The sequence below is a fragment of the Halichoerus grypus genome, chromosome 10, assembly GCF_964656455.1.
Source record: "Halichoerus grypus chromosome 10, mHalGry1.hap1.1, whole genome shotgun sequence".
Lineage (NCBI taxonomy): Eukaryota > Metazoa > Chordata > Mammalia > Carnivora > Phocidae > Halichoerus > Halichoerus grypus.
The window spans coordinates 117,666,706-117,688,174 of NC_135721.1; the positions used below are offsets into that span (position 1 = coordinate 117,666,706).

The 21,469-nt window shown below is 41.1% G+C and overlaps 1 protein-coding gene across 1 annotated transcript in view; it reads left to right on the forward strand.

Moving 5' to 3' along the window:
* Positions 1-3,324: 3,324 nt before the first annotated feature.
* Positions 3,325-21,469, forward strand: part of CTNNBL1 (catenin beta like 1) — a 155,815-nt gene continuing 137,670 nt past the window's right edge. Inside the window, exon 1 of the mRNA XM_036101565.2 lies at positions 3,325-3,468. Coding sequence (XP_035957458.1) covers positions 3,439-3,468 — 30 coding nt within the window. The 5' untranslated portion in view covers positions 3,325-3,438. The remainder of the gene's footprint in view (positions 3,469-21,469) is intronic.

A 21,469-nucleotide genomic window follows, 5' to 3' on the forward strand; every position in this document is an offset into this window, starting at 1 on the left:
AGACCTCTCTGATACAGTGACATTAAGCTGAAACCTGAAGGACAAGCCTCTCAAACCTTATTTCCTGGAGATACCCAAGAAAGTATTAATGGACCCTCTCATCAAGATAAAATCAAAGTGCCCTAATATGATATTCAAGATCCTCCATGATTAGAATTGCCATAAGATACAGAATGCCCAGTTAAATTTGAATTTCAGATGAGCAACAAAAAGGTTTTAGTATGTTATTAAATATTGCATGGAACATAGTCATACTAAAAAATTTCATTGTTTAACTCAAATTCAAATTTAACTGAATGTCTTATATTTTTATGCACTAAATTTGGCAACCTTATTCAAGATCTTCCCCAGCCACCTCTCCTGCCTTACTTCCCATTTTTTCCTCTGTATATCCTATGCCTTGTCTACAAGAAGTGTTCCAACCTCTATGTCTTTGCTCATGCTGCTTCCTCTGCCTGGGTCACCAGTTTCCTACCATGTCTTCTTGGCAAACTCTTCTCATCCTTTAAACCCCAGTCCAAATAGCACCTTCTGTGGGAAACCTTCTTTATCCTCATTGCAGGGTGCTCACCAAATCTGGTTCTCATAGGGTTTTGCCTTATGATTCTATGTTTTAACGCCTGGTCTCTAAAAACACACAGACAAGATTGAATGCAAAAGAAAGAGTATAGGATGATCTCATTTTTCCTGCTTCTCTGCCCCTTCAATTCCCACTTAACTCCACATAACATTAACACCAAACAGTGCTGGAGTACTTTTCTGTGCCAGGCACCTGCTAAGTGCTTTGAATGCAGCATCTTATGTAAATTCCCCATAATCTTATGAGGTAAATGCAATTGAATCTCCACTTTGCGGGCAAGGGGATGAGGCACATAGAGATGAAGTCGGCTGATGATGTTTCCACATCTGTAAAATGAGGATCATAACGCTATATTCCTCATTAGGCTTTCTCTAACTAGAATGTGGGTTCCAAGAGGGCAGGAACTTGTTTTCATACAAACTTCTATATTGTCAGAGCCTACAATTGTGTCGGTCATTGAGGAAGCACTCGGTAAATGCTTGTTGAATGAATGAATGAATGAGTCACCTTATAACGAAGAGAGCACAATTTAGAGAGAGAAAATAACTTGCCAGAGAGCATAGGGCTAGATGTGGAACTTTGAGGAGAATTAGAATCAGTGGTGTATTGGTAAATGTGTAACAATCAGCTCTCTGAAACACCAAAAACCCTGTAGCATTTGTTTGATTTCCATGGTATAAATACTCCCACTGTGGCTAATTTCAAGCAACCAACCTGATATCAACTTGAAAATTTCCTGAAAATTTATCCATAGGCTCTTGCTATCCTGTTTATACAAGCTGGCTCCAGCTCACCAAGTACTGGGACATAATTCTAAAGGGTACACAGTTCCAAAGGGTACATTCCCAGCATTACTCATCCTGCCTCCTTGAATTAGGCACAGTCCCTACAGCTAAGGGGAGGGGGAGACACCCAAATAATTCAGTTCAAATCGGATTGCATAGGTGATTCTTTAAAAACATAAACCCAATCACAAAACTTTCCTGCTTAAAACCTTTCAATTTATTTCCAATGCTCTTAGCGTAAACCCAGTCTCCTTACCATGGCTCATAAAGCCCATCATGAAACCTCCTCCTGTTCCAGGCATGGTACTGGGCTTTTTGTACTAGGATATAATGGTGAACATGACAGACACAGTTCCTGCTCTCATCAAGTGATCAACCATTAAGTAGAAAATTACAGATGGAGAGATGTGTGCAATAGAGGACGTGCTGGGAAAGAGAATTATGAGGAATGAGAAGGGGCTGCTTACTTGGGCTGAAGATGAGTTGAGGACAACTACTCTAAGAAAGTGACCTTTGAGACCTGAAGGATGAGAAGGAGTTGGATGAGGTATGGGACTGGTGGCCAGGGAAAAGAGAAGATTTGGCCCTTTGAGAAGTTCTATAAAAATAACTTCTGTATAATTGGAGACATGTGGAGATGGGATGGGGAGGATGGCTCAAAATATTGCTGTGGTCCGAATGTTTGTAAACCACCAAAATCGATAAATGGAAATCCTAACCTTCAAGGTGATGGTATTAGGAAGTGGGGCTTTCAGGAGGTGATTAGGTCAGAAGGGTGGAACCCTCATGAATGGGATTAGTGCTTTTCTAAGAGGCTGGAGAAAAATCCCTCACCCCTTCCTACCTTGGAAGACATAGTGAGAAAGTCTGTGAACACAATGCAGCCACACCAGACAACAAATCTGTTGGTGTCTTGGTCTTGGACTTCCCAGCCTCAGAACTGTGAGAAATAAATTTCTGTTGTTTGCAGCCCACCCAGTGTATGATATTTTTCTCATAGCAGCCTGAACGGACTAAAACAAGTATCATGAATGTGAAAGTCAGGGGGCTAAATGGCTAAGAAGATTAAGGGAGAGGTGTAACACCCTTTGAAGGTAGAGCCTTATTTAAATCTCAGGAGCTCAGATGCACTCTTTGAATGATTCTCTTCCAATCATGGCCAACTTCCTCCTACAGAAAACCTTTTTATATCTCTGAAGTAGAAACAAGATCATCAGTTCCCATCAGGCCTTGCATAGATGAATAAGCAGAAGCCCAGAGAGGGAGATGTGATCACCAGCAGTTTCTCAGTCAGTAATAGTTGTAGGCCTTGGATAATATACTGAGTCAGCACTATCCAAAAAAACCAAAAAACAAAACCAACAAAACCCACAAAGGGAGCCACAAAGAGAGCCACAAAGAGAGCCACATACGTAATTTACACTTTCTACTGGCCATATTTAAAAAGTAAAAAGAAACGGGAGAATTAATTTTATATTTTATTTGACCCAATATATTCAGAATGTAATTTCAACATGTAATCAATAGAACTCTTAGAAATCCAGTGTGTATTTTATTTACATTTATGGCACATTTCAATTCAGACTAGCTGTATTTCAAGCCCTCAGTAGCCACATGTGGTTAGTGGGTATAGAACTGGACAGTGCAGTTCTATGCCTCAATTTCCTTATTTGTGAAATGAGGATAAAATTGGCTAGATCATGGAAGGATTAGAAGAGCACAAATAAAACACTAAGCACTCCGCCCTGCACAGTGGGGGCACCCAATAAATCTTAGCTTCTTTGGGTCTTTTCACTCACCGTACCGCCCTCCTTCATGTCTCCGTCCCCCTTTCCCCGCCCCCTCAGGCTCCGGGCGGAAGCAGTACCGTCGTAAATGCAGCGCGCTTTACGGTGGCATTGCCTTTTACCGCAGTGTGGCCGGCTTCCGTGTCACTCGCACTTTTACCTCATTGGCTCTGCGACCCGCTCACAGCGCTTTCCGGCAGTGTGGCTGGAGCTGTAGCGGAGGGGGCCGCGGTTTGGGCGTGAGTGGAGGGAACCCGAGTAGCAGGTGTTGGCTGGGCCTGGAACCATGGATGTGGGCGAACTTCTGAGCTATCAGGTATGAGGGACGAGGAGGGCCGGGGTACCGTCCCCTCCCCGGTGTAGGGGTTTCCGGTCGCGGGACCAGAGTCCCTTCATCTCACCTCCTCTCACCTCTGTCCCCGGCCCGCGAACCCTCACTTCTCATGTTCGAGTTCCTCATTTCACTTCACTCTCCTGAGACTCTCCTGGGTCCTTTCAGCTCATTCCTTCTCAGAACCCAAGCCGCTTCCTTTCAACTCCAGTCTGGACCTCTTCTTACCCTACCCTGGACTGGGGCCTGGTTCCCTTCAACTCTTCTGAAGGCCTCAGACCATCTTCACAACCATCTCGTCCCCCAGTCGTTGAGGTGGTGGTGGTGGGAGGGCACTGGTCTTTCCTGCACTTGAGCCCCGGCTTCTCCACTAACTGGCCATGTGGCTTTTGGACAAGTCATTTTCCGCTCTTTGAGCTTCAGTTTTTGTATATATAAGACGGAGACAGTAATAAGTACCTAGTAGAGTTGTTTGAGGACTCTATTAACTATTGGATATGAAAGCTGATTTTAAAGTGTAAAAGCTGTTCCCATGTTAACTGCCATTGTTGGGAGATGTTTGGAATTCTAGCATGGGATGGGACCCTAGGAATCTTGTCTTCCCTGCGCAGGCGACTTGGTGGGAATGGGTGGCGCAGAGGGCAGAAAGGACTTCTCCAAAGTCACTCAACAAGTAAGAGCTGGGTAATATTAGAGCTGAGGTCTCCTAGCTTCCAGTTCAAAGGTTTCCCCCTCTTTGACTTCCTAAAGAGGCTCCTTGTGAGAGGCAGTAGAACCCTGATGTCTAATATGGTAGCTGTCCATGTGGCTGTTAGACAGTTGATATAGGGCTAGTAGGAGTTGAAAAGTACTCTAAGTGTAAAATCATGCTGAATTTTGAAGATTCAATATGAAAAATAAAGTTTTTATACTGATTTTATGATCATATTGATCAAATCAATTACCTTGATTATTGATCATATTGATTAATCATATTATGGATAATGGGTGAAATAAAATTTAAAATAAATTTTACCTGTTTCTGTTGACTTTTAAATGTAGCTACTAGCTTTTTAGTGTGGCTATTAAAATTACATATACAAGTGATCTTATATTTCCATTGGACAGCTCTGCAGTAGAGAATGGTGATTAAGAGCTATGGGTCAGGGGCCGCATGTTCCTTGGAATCTCTATTTTGCTATTAACTGGCTGCTGTAACCTTGAACAAAATACTTAACCTCTCTATGCCTTGGTTTCCTCATATGTAAATAGGGGCAAAGATGGCACCTACCACATAAATCTGTTGTGAAATGTAAAGGGCTTAGACCAATACTTGTCAAAGAGTAAAAGTTCAGTACATGTTAGCAATTACATTCATGCCACTCCCTCTGCCAATACACAAAGAACGGACCTTGGTGACTCTAGACATTGTAGAAAAGAACTTTTAAACAATGGTTGATACATAGCCAAGAGAGTTCTCTTTTTAAGATAGTTATTGAACATGAAAGAAGAAAGGAAATAGGAGGATTGATGAATGAGTGGTTGTATGTCTGTTTGGGAGTTGTAGAATGGCTAGCCCATTGACTCAGAATATTAAAGCTAAAAGAGCTTCATTCATTTGCTCGAAAAACATTTATTGAATGCCTACTGTGCAAGGCACCAAATCCTCGAGTATACAACATTGAACAAAACAGACAAGGTTCTTGCTTTTGTGGAGCTTGTAGTCTGGTGGGAAAGTAACAAGATAAGTGTGTAAGCAAACAAGAAATTCAGATTGTGATAGGTGCTTTGAAGGGTACGCAGGGTTTACTGTAGGACTGTGCTGTTTGGTGTGGTAGCCACTGGGTACCTGTGACTACTGAACACTTGAAATGTGGCTAGTTGGAACTGGAGAGTGATATGTGTAAAATACACATTGGATTTCCAGGATTTAGTATGACAAAAATTAATGTAACATATATTAATAATCTTTATATTGATTCCATGTTGAAATGATGATACGTGGGATATATTGGCTTAAAGAAAATATTAAAATTAATGTTACCTTCTTTAAAACTTTTTAAATGTGGCTACTAGAAAATTTAAAGTTACATATGTGGCTCATTTGTAACTTTCAGTATATGTTTATTAGACAGTGCTGTGAAAGACAATAACCCCTGGCAGTAGGAGACAGGACCTATTACTTTTGGTAATGTGGTCTGGGAAGGACTCTGAGGAATTGTTGTTAAAGGACTGAAGGTTGAGAAGGAGACAATCATGTAAAAGGGCAGAAGGATCAAGGCAGAGGGAAAAGCAAGTATGTAGGCCATGAGGGAGAAGCTGGCGTAGCCTGGTAGAAGATCAGGAAGAGGATTGATGGAGGTGGAACATGGTGAGTAAGCAGGAGAATGGTAGATGATGAATAGGAGATGTAGGCCTTCCTGTAGGCCGTGATAAGGAGTTTGAATTTTATTTGGAGAGATGTTATAGATAACCTCATGCAGACCACTTATTGACAGATGAAAAGTGAATCCCATTCTGCTAAAGCACTTCCCTGAGGTTGTGGACTAAGGTGGTGGCATAGTTAAACCAGAATCCTGATCTCCTTATTTTCAGTCCTGTTCATTCCCCACATGCACTATTCGTGCAGTTTCCTTTCTGTAAGATTGATGTCCACTCCTCCTGTTCCTAAAAGATGGTACAGTCTGGAATCTAGTCCATAATCAATCAAATGCATCCATCCTTTTGTGGAAATGGTGAAGATCATTTGAATTAATGGATGCAAAAGCTCTTCAAAAATAGTAACATTTTATAGATATAAAAGATGCATTATTTACCTGCACCATCTCTCAAAATCTTTATAACAACCCTGTGAAGAAGGTACTGTCTTTAATCCCTGTTGTACAGATGAAGGAACTGAGGTGCAGAAAAGCACCTACCTCATAGCTGAAGCTCCTAATAACCGTGCTGTACTGCCTGCCTACTCTGTGCCAGATGCTGAACTAAAGTGCTCTTGGATGTGTTCTTACAGTTAATTCTCAACATGCCCTTTGAGGTGGGTGGCATGCCTATTTTATAGAGAAGGAAACTTGAGCTAGAGAGCTCGGTTACCTGCCCAAGGACAAACAGCCAGTAAGGAGCAGAGCCAGAACTGGAACCAAATGAATACCCAAATCTGGTTTTCCATTTTGTTTTCATACTTTACTTAAAAACTTTCATAATACTTTTAAAAGCTTTAAAAAATGAAGAATGGTACACCTATAGAAGAATGCATAAATTTTAGTGCTGTTGATTATAGTTGTGATTTTCAAAGTAGACTCAACATGACCACTGAAGTTCATTTCTTAGGGACATGTTGTCTGATTTGAACATCCCCACCCCCATAGTTTGATTCATTAAGTCTCCTGTGGGACCTTAGAATTTGCGTTTCTAACAAGATCCCAGGTGATGCTGAAGCTCTGGTCCAGGAACTACATTTTGAAAGTGCCCCTGGTCTAGAATGTACATACCTTTTAAAATTTTACCCAGCTGAGATTCTCCTCCCTTCTCATAGCTGTTAGTTTTAGTTTTTTGAGCTTAAGTTACACTTTTTCCCTGCCATCCAAGATATTGAGAGCAAATCACTTAATCTTTCTGGGCCTCAGTTTCCTCATATGCGTAATGAGGGGATTAAGTAAGTCTCTCTGAGGTCTCTTCTAACTTTAAGTTCTGTGATACTAATTATTTAGGCCAGGAATAAAAAAGCTTGATGTAGGAGAATGAATCGGGGCTGAAAATCTGGGAGATTTGAGTTTTAATCCTCCCTTTATCATTACTTATCTGGGTGACTCAGGACAAGTCACTTCCCCTCTCTGTATATCTTTTTACCACTTGTAAAATGAGGGGGTTGAGCTATAAGAGTTGTGGTTGTTTCCTTTCTTGGAATTCAGAGATTAAGGTAAGCAAGGAAAATATGTAATGTCAAGAAGTGTTTATTAAGAGTATTTAATATTTTTTGGGTGCTTCTTAAATTTCATTTTTGGGGCAGTGTGGTGGGAAGATTCCAATTTCCCGCTGAGATTGGTTCTTCTAGTAATAGGGTTAGGCAGTAAGTGCCTCAGTATATGCCTTATATCCTTGACATATGTTAACTATTCATTTGAGAAGACAGGAGAATTACAATGTGGACAGGAGGTGGTAGAAAAAGTCTTAAAGAGGAAGCCAGTTATGTTCCCAATATGGAAATGTACTTTTTTGATGCCTTCAGGCTTAGACATCTCATCAAGAAGTGTGCCCAGCAGTTCCTTGGCTGAGAAGTTTCTGCTGCATAGATGTGCATATGAAGTTCAGGGCATTCTCATTAATACTAATTCCACAGATGTCTGGAAAAAGTTCTTACCTTCGAAGTTTTGCAATAAAGAATTCACATTTAGTGCGGCTTGGCTCAGTGGGAATGACTTGCTTTGTGACATGAGAAGTATTCTCTTTGAGGCAGATTGGGGTCAGGGACCCTTGGTTTTAGCAATACTGCAGACACCCACTCCTTGTGACCTATCAGTAATATCATAGCATTTCCTTGGATTGCAGGGGCTTGTAGGAATTTATAATCTTGCTCCTTTCCCCTTATTTCTTTCCTTTGAAATAAAAAATTTTTAATGACAATAAACTGACAGGAATGGTATTAAAAGGAAGTATTTGAGAAAAGGAAAAGGACCCTAGTCTAACAAGTATTTTTATATTCCCACAGTTACTATATATTGCATGGCAATAATCATTGTGTCTATACTGTTTTGTGTTCTACATTTTTAATTTAACACTGCCAGAAATATTGCATGGGTTTCTACATGGTCCTCATGTTATTTTTAATATGTTCATACTTCTTGCACAAGTGATAGACCAACCATTTTTCCCTAAAATGTTCCTCCATAATTATTTAGAGGAATTATTTATAATTATTTGGTCTTAGGTTTTGGTTCTTGGAGATACTGTTGCAACGAACTTCTTCATTTGTTTGGCATTTTCCCCGTCCCACCTGCCATTAGAAATTACCATGTGCCATCTCCTGTGCTTAGTATTGCATGTACAAAAATTATTAAGATATGGTCCTGGACCTTAAAGAATTCATAACTTGAGGAATGAGACAGACATTTCAACAAGGAACTGTGTGAATAAAGTATTATGGGAGCACAATGTAAGGAATGATTGCCTGAAGAAGGGATGATTTAGTGGGGGTGGATTTGAATGCAGTCATTGAAGAAAAGGGAGATGTTGGAATCTCAGCCACGATGAATGAATAGGAATTCTGTGGGTAATGAAGGAGGCCGAGGACAGTCGTTCTTGACTAGGATTAGTGAGAGCAGAAGCATGGGAGTGAAATGTCAGAGCATTGAGTAAACGGAGGGGAGTGGTAGATGATGGGGTCATCTCAGCTGCAGATACATTAAGGAACACGTTGTGCTCATATGGAATGACTCCTTCATCAGTTTACAGTGCTAACAGCAGTGGGTGTTCCAGTTTTACCACAGTCTTGATACTACTGGTTGTCACAATTTAATTTTGTCTCATTAATCTAGTAGGTATGTAAAGTGTTAAAGTTTGCTAATGGGCATTTTTCCCCTTGTGTGTGTTATCATTTGTATTTCTTATCATCTGCCTCTTTCTCCATAAGGTAGTGTTGTAGTTTGTAATTGAGCTTTTCTGTTGTGTTTTTTTGTTGATGGGGTGTATGTAAGAAACGCTTTAGAAGCCTGAACACATGTGCTCATTCTGTAGTGGCCCCATTTCACCTATAACCCTGAGAATATTATCCTCATCATAATGTTGTTTTATAGCATCGTGCTATAGGCTCTTTTTGCATGACAGTTTAGACTAGTGCTTTTCAAAGTTACTGTTGTTAATGATGGGACTATAAACAACAGATAAAGAACTATTTTCATTGATATTCCCATTTCAGGGTGTTTTCTGTTTCATCTCTTGAGTGGTTTCTTTCTTAAGTTCATTTCCTCTCTTTGCAACTTTCTCGTCCTCTTTCTTCCTGGTGCATTCTCTTCATACTCACAGAACACATTTATGTGCCTTCTCATACACTACACAGTTAACTTAGAGGCAGGGACCAGCACCTAGCAAAGTGTCTCACCCATAATTGATATCTCATGAATGGTTGTTTAAGGATTGAGTGAGTGAAGCAGTATATACCTTCAAATATGTTCTGGTTATTTCCCCTCTTGGAAAGCTTTTGTTCTGATAATCGCGTTTGCTTCCTGCCTTGTATGTCTTTGTTTTCATGTTAGACATCAAGAATGTTTCATGTTAGACATTCAAATATGTTACTTCAGTTTCTGAATTGTCTTCCTCTTCCATATCATCTCTTGATACCCTTGCTGCAAAACCTACATTTTTTTAATATTTTATTTTGAATTAATGTTAAATTTACAGAAATTTGCAAAAATAGTAGAGAGTTTCTGAGTTTTCATATACTCCTCACCCCGCTTCCCCTAAAGTTAACATCTTCTGTAACCATAGTATGATGATCAAAACCAGGAATTCATAATTCTAGTAATTAAACCACAGACTTAATTCGGATGTCACCAGTTTTTCCACTAATGTCCTTTTCCTGTTTTAGGATCCTATCCAGGGTCCCACATTGCAGTTACTTGTCATTGTCATTTTCATTGTCTTTTATGATCTCGACCTTTTTGAAGAGTACTGGTCAGTTGTTTTGTAGGATGTCCAAAACCTGCATTCTTGGAGGTGCCAATACCCTCTGCCAAAGATTTTCTTGAGCCTCATTACTTTTTTTTTTTTTTAAAGATTTTATTTATTTGACAGAGAGATAGCGAGAGCAGGAACACAAGCAGAGGGAGTCGGAGAGGGAGAAGCAGGCTTCCCTCGGAGCGGGGAGCCTGATGTGGGGCTCGATCCCAGGACCCTGGGATCATGACCTGAGCCGAAGGCAGACGCATAACGACTGAGCCACCCAGGCCCCCCTCCCTGAGCTTCATTACTCTTGACTCTTCCTTAGAGTGATTCTATAATCTTGTACCTCATCATAGATGAACTCATCCCTTCTTCCATCTTTCAGCACCTCAATATAGACAACTGTTAGCTCTCTGGCCATGATCTAGGTTTCATGTATCTACTGAACATTCTGGCCAGATGTTCTGGGGTCACGTAATTCTCTGTATCTCTCCACCTGCTCCACCACCTACCCCCAATTCTGCGTTTTAGTCAGGGGTGTCTCTGTTTTGCAGACTTTAAAGAAGCCTTGGAGCTATTTCTCAAAGATGAAAGACAAGGTTTTTTTCCTCATGGATCATAAGATCCTGTGAACAAAGAGGTCTAGCTCCTTTCTCAGGGGTCAAGACGGTGTCAGGATCTGAAAATGTTTAAGCCACAGTTCTCGCTCTCATGGAGCTTGCAGTCTAAGGGTGGCATCCCACAGATTTGAAAACTGATACTCCAGTACACAGCATCATTGCTGTTACAGAAGAATGAACAAAATTTGGTGGCACAGGCAGGAGCAGCTCTGTCATCAGGAAAGCTTTGCAGAGAAAGCGTTACTTCTTCAGTTTTCTCTTTATTCCTTCCTATTTCAGCTGCCACCATCATAGTTTAGACTCTTGGAACCTTTGTCAAATAAGTAACTTTCTGGTTGGTCTTTTTACTTTTGTGGATCGCGTATTGGCATGGTGAACATGGGTTTATTTCTTCTATAGGCCAACAGAACAGTTTTCACCGGTCATAGACTTCAGTCCTATCTATTTCAGCTTCCTTGGAGGTAGGTTTTAATGAGATGCCTAATTTTGGAGGTGAACTTGAGGAAGACAGCCATACCTTTCTGCAGTCCCTCACTAGGTGTCGTTTAAATTGGGGGATGGAGGGACGCCTGGCTGGCTCAGTCAGTGGAGCATTCTTGACTCTTGATCTCAGGGTCGTTAGTTCAAGCCCCACGATGGGCATAGAGCTTACTTAAAAAAAATAAATTGGGGGATTGAATTTATAAAATTTACACCAATAGAGAAATTTTCAGATGTAAAAATAACTACATTGGAGAATGTGGATGGCTCAGAAAAGCCTGTCAGCTCTATTGGAGAGAATAATTCAAGGCACGTGCCCTCTGAGTGTGTCCGTTAGGTGTCTTTTAATGTTAGTGTAGTGAATGAACACTAACTTGGGGTCAGACTGCCTGTGTTTAAATCCCACCTCTGCTATTTGCTATCCATGTGTCCTTGGGTCAGTTAATTAACCTCTATAACCCTTAGGTTTTCATCTTTAAAATGGAGATTTTATAACAGTGTATCTCTGCCCACCATTTAAAAAAAAAATCTCCATTTTACCATCTGTTTTTAAATACAGGATTAAATAAGACAGGGTGGGTAGTGCTAAGTAGTATATAGTAAGCGCCCAGTAAATGTTAGCTGTTAATTTTTAATTATTGATATGATTACAATCAACACACATGCTGTAGCAAAAGAAAAAAATGTTTTTTTTGAATTCTACAAAGCTGCCTCAGTATTCCCAAGGTCGTTGGTCCCTTGGAGATTAAGGTTTAGAATGCTATAAAAGGAAATGAGAACAGTTTGTCACCCACACATGCCACAGTATAGAACTGTTCTCAGTAGATTAAAGCACAACCCTATTCCACCACATAGCAGTCATTGATATCAAGAATTATATCATCAACACAGTAATTCTTTTCCCCAGGTCTCTTTAATATTGCTGAGATATCTCAGTGTTCCCCTTTTCTGGTGCCTGAAATCTCATTTACAAATTACTCCTTTCTTTTTCTTTCTTTCTTTTTTTTCCCCTAAGGTTCCCAAAGGAAGTGGTTAGTTTTGGTTTGAGTCTTGTATGGCTGTAGAGACATTGGAGTTAGGAAAAGTATAGCAGAGATCCTCTTACTTTTTCCAGAGTCAGCCATTTGATTCTAGTATTTCAGCTGAATAGTTGAAAGCCATTTTCTTTTCTGTAGTGTTCTAGGAGTGACTGATCTGAAAGTGTGTTGGCCTAAATTTTAAAACCCCATCTCCATTGTGGGTTGGTAAATAGAAACTAGATTATCTTTGTCCTGAGTTCAGTGAAAGATCTAGTGAGACTACCACAGTATATTTTCATCTGTTAACTCATTTTAGATTATCAGTTGCCTGTGAGCAGATATCTGCTTGGGCTCCTTAGACTTCCCTTCAACTATTTGAATTGAGAAGGATTTGACATCAAGCACAGAGTATTATGATGCTTCCCTCCGAATATGTCTGACTATATTCTAAAGGCAGGTGTGCTTGTTTATTGAACAGATTGTTTGGCGTTCTTTTTTTTTTTTTTTTAAGATTTTATTTATTTATTTGACAGAGAGAGAGCGAGCGCACAAATAGGCATAGTGGCCAGGAGAAGGAGAAGCAGGCTCTCTGCTGAGCAGGGAGCCCGATGCGGGGCTCGATCCCAGGACCCTGGGATCATGACCTGAGCTGAAGGTAGCCACTTAACCAACTGAGCCACCCAGGCGCCCCTGTTTGGCGTTCTTTTTTTTCTTTCTTTCTTTTTAAATTTAAATTCAATTAATTAACATATAATGTATTATTGGTTTCAGGGGTACAGGTCTGTGATTGATCAGTCTTATATAATACCCAGTGCTCATTACAACATACACCCTCTCCAGTGTCCATCACTCAGTTACTGTATCCCTCCACCCCCCTCCACTCCAGCAACCCTGTTTGTTTCCTATGATTAAGAGTCTCTTATGGTTTGTCTCCCTCTCTGGTTTCATCTTGTTTCATTTTTTCCTCTCTTCCCCTATGATCTTCTGCCTTGTTTCTTAAATTCCATATATCAGTGAGATCATATGATAATTGTCTTTCTTTGATTGCCTTACTTTGCTTAGCATGCTACCCTCTAGTTCCATCCACATTGTTGCAAATAGCAAGATTTCATTTTTTGATGGCTGCGTAATATTCCATTGTGTGTGTGTGTGTGTGTGTGTGTGTGTGTGTATGGCATTCTTTATGTGTATATATATATATATATATATATATACACATATATGTATATATACACACACACACACACACACACACACATCTTCTTTATCCATTCATCTATCAATGGACATCTGGGCTCTTTCCATAGTTCGGCTATTGTGGACATTGCTGCTATAAACATCAGGGTGCAGGTGCCCCTTTGGATCACTACCTTTGTATCTTTGGGGTAAATACCCAGTACTGCAATTGCTGGCTTGTAGGGTAGCTATATTTTCAGCTTTTTGAGGAACCTCCATACTGTTTTCCAGAGTGGCTGCACCAGCTTGCATTCCCACCAACAGTATAGGAGGGTTCCCCTTTCTCCCCATCCTCGCCAACATCTGTTGTTTCCTGACTTGTTAATTTTAGTGTTTGGCATTATTTATGTGTTTGTTTTATTAATACATAAAATTGAGGATTACATTTTTTATTTGACCCCCTCCCAAGTTAAGAGCAACTAAGTTAAAATTACTTTTGGAATTTTTAATAAATGTAAGCATTAACAGTACATCAGTCTCCTGCTGGTGTATCATGTTGGAATTCTATTTTCTTCACAGCTTTGGATAAAATAGAAGAATTGTGGTTAGAGTTTGTCTTGTTATCTTTTACTGGCCTCTTCAAACATTAATACTTCATGGGAACAGCTAATAGCTTATCATTATTAATGATAAGGGAAATTTGAGCATTTTAAGGGTACATAATTTTTGACAGAGAAGCTGAAACATGGAGTGGGGGCTCTGGCCAGGAGCAACTGTTGCACAGAGGAAGGTAAAGATGCCAAAGAATCAACAGAATGCTAAAATGCAGCAATAAAGAAATAAGAAAAAGACATTACCATTGATGAATTGGGGGTTGTTGTGAAAAGAAATCCACATTGAGGTTCCTTATTTATTTATTTATTATTTTCAAAGATTTTATTTATTTATTTGACAGAGAGAGAGAGGGAGAGGGAGCGCACAAGCAGGGGGAGAGGGAGAGGCAGGCTCCCTGATGAGCAGTGAGCTGCAGGTGGCGCTTGATCCCAGGACTCCGGGATCATGACTTGAGCAAAGGCAGATCCTTAACCAACTGAACCACCCAAGTGCCCCTGAGGTTCCTTTCTGAAAAAGGTGATATGGGTTGTATTGAATTGCACTAACTCCTCTTTTATCTGGTGTCTTTGGAAAATGTGGCACTCCTCATGAACAGATTTTCCACATAGCAGAAACTTCCAAGTGGAGCAAGAGTGCCAGAACAAGAACTACCTCTTTTTACAAATGGGGAAGGCATGGCACAGGGACGGAGAGTGGCTTGCCTCCGGTGATAAAATGGGGTTCAGAACAGAACAGTGCTTTTTTCCATATTCAAAACTTGAATTTTTCATCATTTTGTTTGGAGTTCTTTCTAAAACAAACATTCTTGCCTTTCTCAATAGGTCAAACTGTTGTCTTAGGGTCATTATTATGAATACATGTTAATTGTGCCCAGATTCTCTCATGATCTTTTGAAGTGTGGAAAGTTTTTACTCCTGTATTAAAACATTGGGAGTGTTACAGAGAAATTTTGAGTTCTTGTGCCTATTGTTTACAGTTTTTCTTGCTTTTCTTTGGTGTAGCTGTCACTTCTTAGTGGTGTTATTTGTTTAATAGGATAAAATAGGATAAAATCTAACCTCTGAGGCCCCTTTTGCTTTCTTTTCACAGTGTCCTGAAAAGTTGTGGTTGTTGGATGATGAATGAAGCATTAGTATTCTTGGTCATCTTTGGATGAACTGTAAAATTTTAGGGCTCTTCTATTAGTTACTGAAGACTGTAAGATACTAGAGATCAAATTAGTGTAACCTGTCTTCATTTTTCATCCAGCATTTCTTCTAGATCTCTTTGCCCACCACTGCCATCTTGGGGACTGAAGAATATCTGAGCAATTACTAGTGCTCACTAATCATGAGTCTTTCAAGAGAAACTAGCACTCACAAACAAGCTTAACCTGGCCTTCTGTGGAGTGCCCCTTTCCTTCATGGCTGCTTATCTTTCTGGAGGGGAGCCATTTACCTGTCTGATGGCCTTGACACTATATCTTTAAGCTAGTCTTATACCCAAATTCACACACCCACTGGCCCAAGAAATCTAAATCGTAGCAATCACCTGAGACCCCATGTGTTTGTTCCTGACCTTTTCATACCTCTGCCCCATTTCTGTCTTGTGCTTTGCTCTTGGCTCTCTCATTTTCTCTCTCTTTTTTCCTCCTCCCAAGTATGTACATCTGTTCTCTGGCTCCCAACTGCTGCCTCATCTAGAAGGACTCTGGCCGACCGGGCTGTGGCTGCCTTATATGGTAAAGCCTGCCTTTGCTGGACCTTTAAGACCCAACCTTTGGGTCTTGGCCTCAGCCATTGGAAATCACTGTTGCTAGCTCATCTGATCCTCCTGTGAAAGGACAATTTGGGCAACATTCTATCCAAGAGGCTTGCAAATTTTCAAATTCTGCAACTTTGAGAATCTACAAGTTCATCTTGGTCTTGTCTTTGCCATTGTTCCTCATCATTCACCAGGGGTTGGCAAAGAACTAACCAGTGTTTCTACGGCATTGTGAAACATGCTGACAGCCTGTGAGCCAGTCTCGATTTTGGAGGGTTAGTAAATTTCATTTAGATTAGTGATCCATATTGAACCTTCCCTTCTTTAATTATTCAACAGATACTTATTAAATGCCTACTAAATGCAAGTTGTTATACTAGACACTGAGACTAGATATGCACAAGACATTTGCAGTACCTTGTCTTTATGAAACTTATATCTAGGGAGGCAAGGCAGACAATAAACAAGAAAAACAAATACAAATAAGTAAGAACTCCCACACAAGCAAACAAATACTACATACACAAAACCAAGATAATTTCAAATAGGGATATGAAGGGGAAAAAATGGGCTGATGTAATAGAGTGATGGTAGAGCATCAGAAGGTTCTAAAAGGCCTTTTTGAGGGGGTAGCATTTGAATTGAGAACTGAATGATGAGAAAGATCCAGCTCTATGAAGAGCTGTGGGAATAGCAGCCTAGGCCTAGGAAATATGCAGTACAAAAGCCCTAAGGTGGGAATAAGCTTGTCATGTTTGAGGCAAATGGCTAGAGCATGGTGAGTGAGAAGGAGACAATTAAGGACAGAGGTCAGCTGTGGGGAGGGGAGGTAACCTTAAAATGTTTGGATTTTGTTGTCAGTACAGTGGGAAGCCATTAGGGGTTTGAAGCTGTGGAGTGCCACAGTTTGGTTTATGTTTGAAAAGAGCACTGCATCTGCAGAATGTAGAATAGATTGTAGGGGAGCAGTCTGGCCAGCTTAGGTGTTCAAAGTGGGTAGAATTTACCTTTGTGCTGCAGTCCCCTGCAGCCGAAGCTCTGCTCTCCCTAGGATAATTGCTTTCCCACCTAGGTTGTTTTCAGAATCTCCCAGTTCTAAACATTTAATCTATGTTCTGGCTTAATCAAGAAGCAACACTCTCCTCGTGCCAGGCTTGGCACAGAAAACATGGGCATGGTGCCTTTTGTTGAGCACCCTGGCCTGGAGAGAATGAAGAAAGCAGCCCCAGTGGACCCGAGGACAGTGCAGCTGACCTTCAGCACCTGGTAACTTGTAGGAAGCTTTGGAATCCATAAACTTTGTGTGCTTCTGCAAAACAGTTGCAGATGGTCTGGACTGATGATTAAATATCACTGCAGTCTCGCCCAGATCTGCTGTGGCCATCCTCTCTGCGTCTGGTTTTACATTACAGTGGGTAATTACAGGGGCACAGCTCTTTCTGGTTGGCTTAGGGGGAAATTTCAGTTTCTGCCAGTTGTGTCGGTGACTGCAGTGAGCAGTAGTTGTGAATGGCTACTTTTTGTTTTCAGAATTAAAACAAAACAAAACCCAACCAAACTTAAAAAGAACTCTCTTTAATGAAAGGGAATAATTGCCTGCCTTTGCTGTCTCTGCTGATTCTCCAGTGGAGTTCTGCCATCAGACTTGTCAGACTTGGTTGGCAGGGACTTTTTCTCCTGAGTTAGCACAGAGATCTGAATGGGCAGAGATAACACAAATAAGTACTGGTACAAGCATATCTGCAGAGGAACAGATTTCCCTCTGACCAAAGGTGCCATTGGTGGGCACCACCCTGATTCTCAGTGCATCTCTTACCACTGATGACAGGACTTTTCAGCAAATAAAAAGAATTGCTTAAGCACCACCTGAGCTGGGCAGTTTTTACAAGACTTTTGAGTTTCAAAGGCCCTCAGGCTGCTCAATCTGCCAGTGTAAAGTCACTGAATATTATCTCCCTGGCTTCTTACTGGGGATCCTTATACCTCATTCAGCATAATGAACGTGGGGAGACAAATTGTGATTCTTCTACTTCTTTTTTTGCCCAAGATTTCTTCTTTCATTCCCACAGAACTTACAAGGACACAGAAAACTCAGTGGGGGAAGAAGAGATGGTGTCTGCCTTCTGGCCGACATGACTTATGCCAGTGGTTGCATGCGGGTTCCAGAATGAAGATTGCAAATCACTCTCCATCTTCTTGGAGCCTGTCCCATAATTAGAAGATTAAACATTTTGTTTAAATTAGTAATTTTCCCCCTACCTCCTCTGTGTGCTTAAAATCACCATTAGAGCAAGATGGAGACTGGTTGTTTGATATTGGGCTCCACGTGCTAGTTGTGATTGTCAGCAAGAGGTTCAGGAAGTCTTACTTTAATTAAAAAAGCAATTTTGGCCATGGTTCACCTTGTGTGAGGCAGAGGCACTTCTGATCATGTGAACTTTTCGATTGCTGAGTACAATGAGTAGAGCTTTCTTCAGGAGCGTGACACTGAGCCTAAAAGGACAGTATCAGGAGGCAGTGTGCAGCTGGCCTTGAAGTATTGCCTCTGCATTAATGGCAGATTTGCCTTCAATTGACAGATTGTGTTTGTGGGAAAAGAGGGTTACTTACAGGGATAGTATGGTCCTAATTTGAAGTGAATGAAAAGCAACTCATAGAGGAGCCTGTAGAAATTGTCATACTTTTAATGAAGTAAAACAGAATTTGTGTTTTCTACTCCCTGTGCCACCCCACCAAAAGAACAAAACAAAGGGCTGGGAACTACCAGCCCACTAAGAGCCAGGTATTGTGCTGTTTGATTTATAGGTGTTAGTGCATTTCATCCTAAAAGCAACCCTGGGAAAGTCAGTATTCTTATTCCCATTTTATAGATGAGGAAAGGAAGGTCACAGAGGTTTAGTAACTTGCCCAAGGACACGAGGAAGTAGATGGCAGAATCTTTTCCCTAATTGAGGGCCCTGGTGGATGAAGGGAGCTTAAAAACAGAAATGCTTTAAGAAATAGAACACAGCAGAATGCTACCATCACCCAGTCTTGGACCTGCCTCAAGTCTACCATGTGTATCATTCTTGTCCAGCAGAATACCATGCACTGGTTATCAAACCCAGGGAAGCAGAACACTCCCGTCAGTTACCAGTCCTGGGGGAGGACTCCAAATGCTTCTGCCCATTGCATCTTGGTATTGGAGTTGCCAGTGAAAACACCATGTGGTCAAATACTGGATGGAATGATGCTTTTTACTCACACAGAGAAGAGACAAAGCAAGACCAGCTCCTGGGATATATGTCAGTTCCTTGTGGCTAGTGGGGCCCTCGCCCTTCCTCTGAAGCTGGTGCAGGGCAGCGGCCTACATGCAGCCCTCTCGGCAGCAGAAGGACCCCGACCTGAAAGCTAGTGGTGTGCCTGAGGGACACTGATGTACATGCTTAAGCAGAGCAAAGGAATACTCACTGAGCATGAAACAGAGACAGACATTGTCACACAGGGTGATGAGCCTGGCACAAGCTGTATGGGCTCCTTACCTCTTGGTAAGGAAGTGTTCCAGGTCTGAGCCCCATTCCTATGCAGCCAAGTGGGGTTGGAAATACTGCATGCGTGGACTGCCTTTCCCAACAGTTCTGTACTGAAATTACTTGGTTTTGTGGCTTTCTTCCCATTAGACTTTGAATTCCTCAAGGACGGTGACCAGATCAGTGCATGCTATGTAGTAAATGCTCAATAAATGTCTGTTGACTGAAGAAAGGAAAGAATAAGGGTAATAAGGAAGAAGGAATAAGGAAATGAATGAAGCAGTGAATCAATGATTAGTGGCTAGATTTGGTTCTTCCAGGTATCTTTTTATGTTGAGACTTAGTGCCTCCACAGTTGCCTTCTCTTTCTTGCCTCTTCTTTCTCAATGGAGAGAGTAGATTAAGCTATGTTTGTGAGTGGCAGTGACCCGATCATTGCCTTAAAAAAACAAACAATAGATGATCTTCATAAAAGCTCGATTCTAATACTGTGGTAATCTGAGAGTTGATGGGCTTTTTTTTTTTTTTTTTTAAACTGGAGTTGTCTGACTCCAAAGCAACAGATTGATTGATCCATTTATTTGCCCAAGATTTGCTGCAAGTTTACTGTGGGCCATAATTGCTGTTTTCTCTTTACCCAGCCTTAGAGGCAAAAAGTAAGAGATAATAAAAACAACAAGATTAGTTTTTATTTCATGTTGTTGTATCTGGCATACCTATTTCCATTTGATTTTTTTTTCTTATTTAACATGTATTAAGTACTTTTTCTGAGTTAGATGCTTCCTCACTAGGAGGGCTTTTTCTGGGGATGAGATGGTGATTTACCCAGGGTCACGCTCTAGTAACAGACTTGGATGTCTGATTACTGAAGTCCATTTTCTTCTCAGTGCACCAATCTCCCACCCCCCCTTTTTTTCAAGGATTTTATTTATTTATTTGACAGAGAGAGAGTTAGCGAGAGCAGGAACACAAGCAGGGGGAGTGGGAGAGAGAGAAGAAGGCTTCCCGCCGAGCAGGTAGCCCGATGTGGGGCTAGATCCCGGGACCCTGGGATCATGACCTGAGCCAAAGGCAGAGCTTAACGACTGAGCCACCCAGGCGCACACCAATCTCCCCTTTTAATGGGACTAGTTTAGCATCAGTTTCCTATGTGCTTTATGTTTTGTACAGGCCTGGGACACACATTGGTTTCTAAAACAGAAAGTAGTAGAGCTGCTAAAAGTTCATGTAAGTTTAAGTAGCCTTGGGAAACAGATCTGTAGTAAGCACAGAAACTGAGTGTTTCAATCCCAGCCCCTCTATTTTCTAGCTGTTTGACCTTAGGCAATTTGCTAAGCAAGCCACCGGAGCCTTGGTTTCTTCACTTGAAAAAACAGGGAATGGGTGTTCCCTACCTAGCAGGGCTGTGAGAGGAGTAAAAAGATAACATAATAAGCACACAGTTAATGGTAACTATTACATAGCTTGGATGATCACTTGGTGAGGAAGCGGTGGAGGAATTCTTTATGGTTTCTTTAAACCCTAAGATTCTCTGACCTCAGTGCCTCCTAAGAAGCCCTTTGTGAGATTTATATCTGACTTTGCCTGTGGAGGCCCATCCTGGCTTACTTACGCAGCTTTGTTTAAAAGAGGTGGCCAAATTCCCTTGTGTGCAGGGTTTTTCAGCCAGTGTCTGTGTTTTTTGGTATGTTTGCCGGGATTCTCAAGTTTCTAAGTAATTTCAGTCTGAGACGAGTTGGATTGATGGCAGGCTGCTTTAACACAGGCGTTACAAATAAGATTAAGGGGTTGTTGCGAAGGTACCAGTGGAGCTCTGGGACCGGCTTTCTGGAGTCCTTCTAAATTGACAGCTAATGGGTAGTTTGCCTTGATGGCTCTCTCTGAGCTGGTTGTAACTGACTAGAGATTCATCCACAGAGGTAACTTTGCTTATGAAAATTCACTTTCCTTTCCTTTCTCCGAAAGTAAAGCTACCATAACGTGTAATAATGTCTTTGCATTGTGCAAAAAAACCATTTGCCTTTGCACTGTTTTCAGATACCTTTTTCTAAGGCAGCCAATTCTTTTTTTTTTAATTTCATTTTATTATGTTATGTTAGTCACCATACAATACATCATTAGTTTTTGATGTGGAGATCCATGATTCATTATTTTCGTATAACACCCGGTGCTCCATGCAGTACGTGCCCTC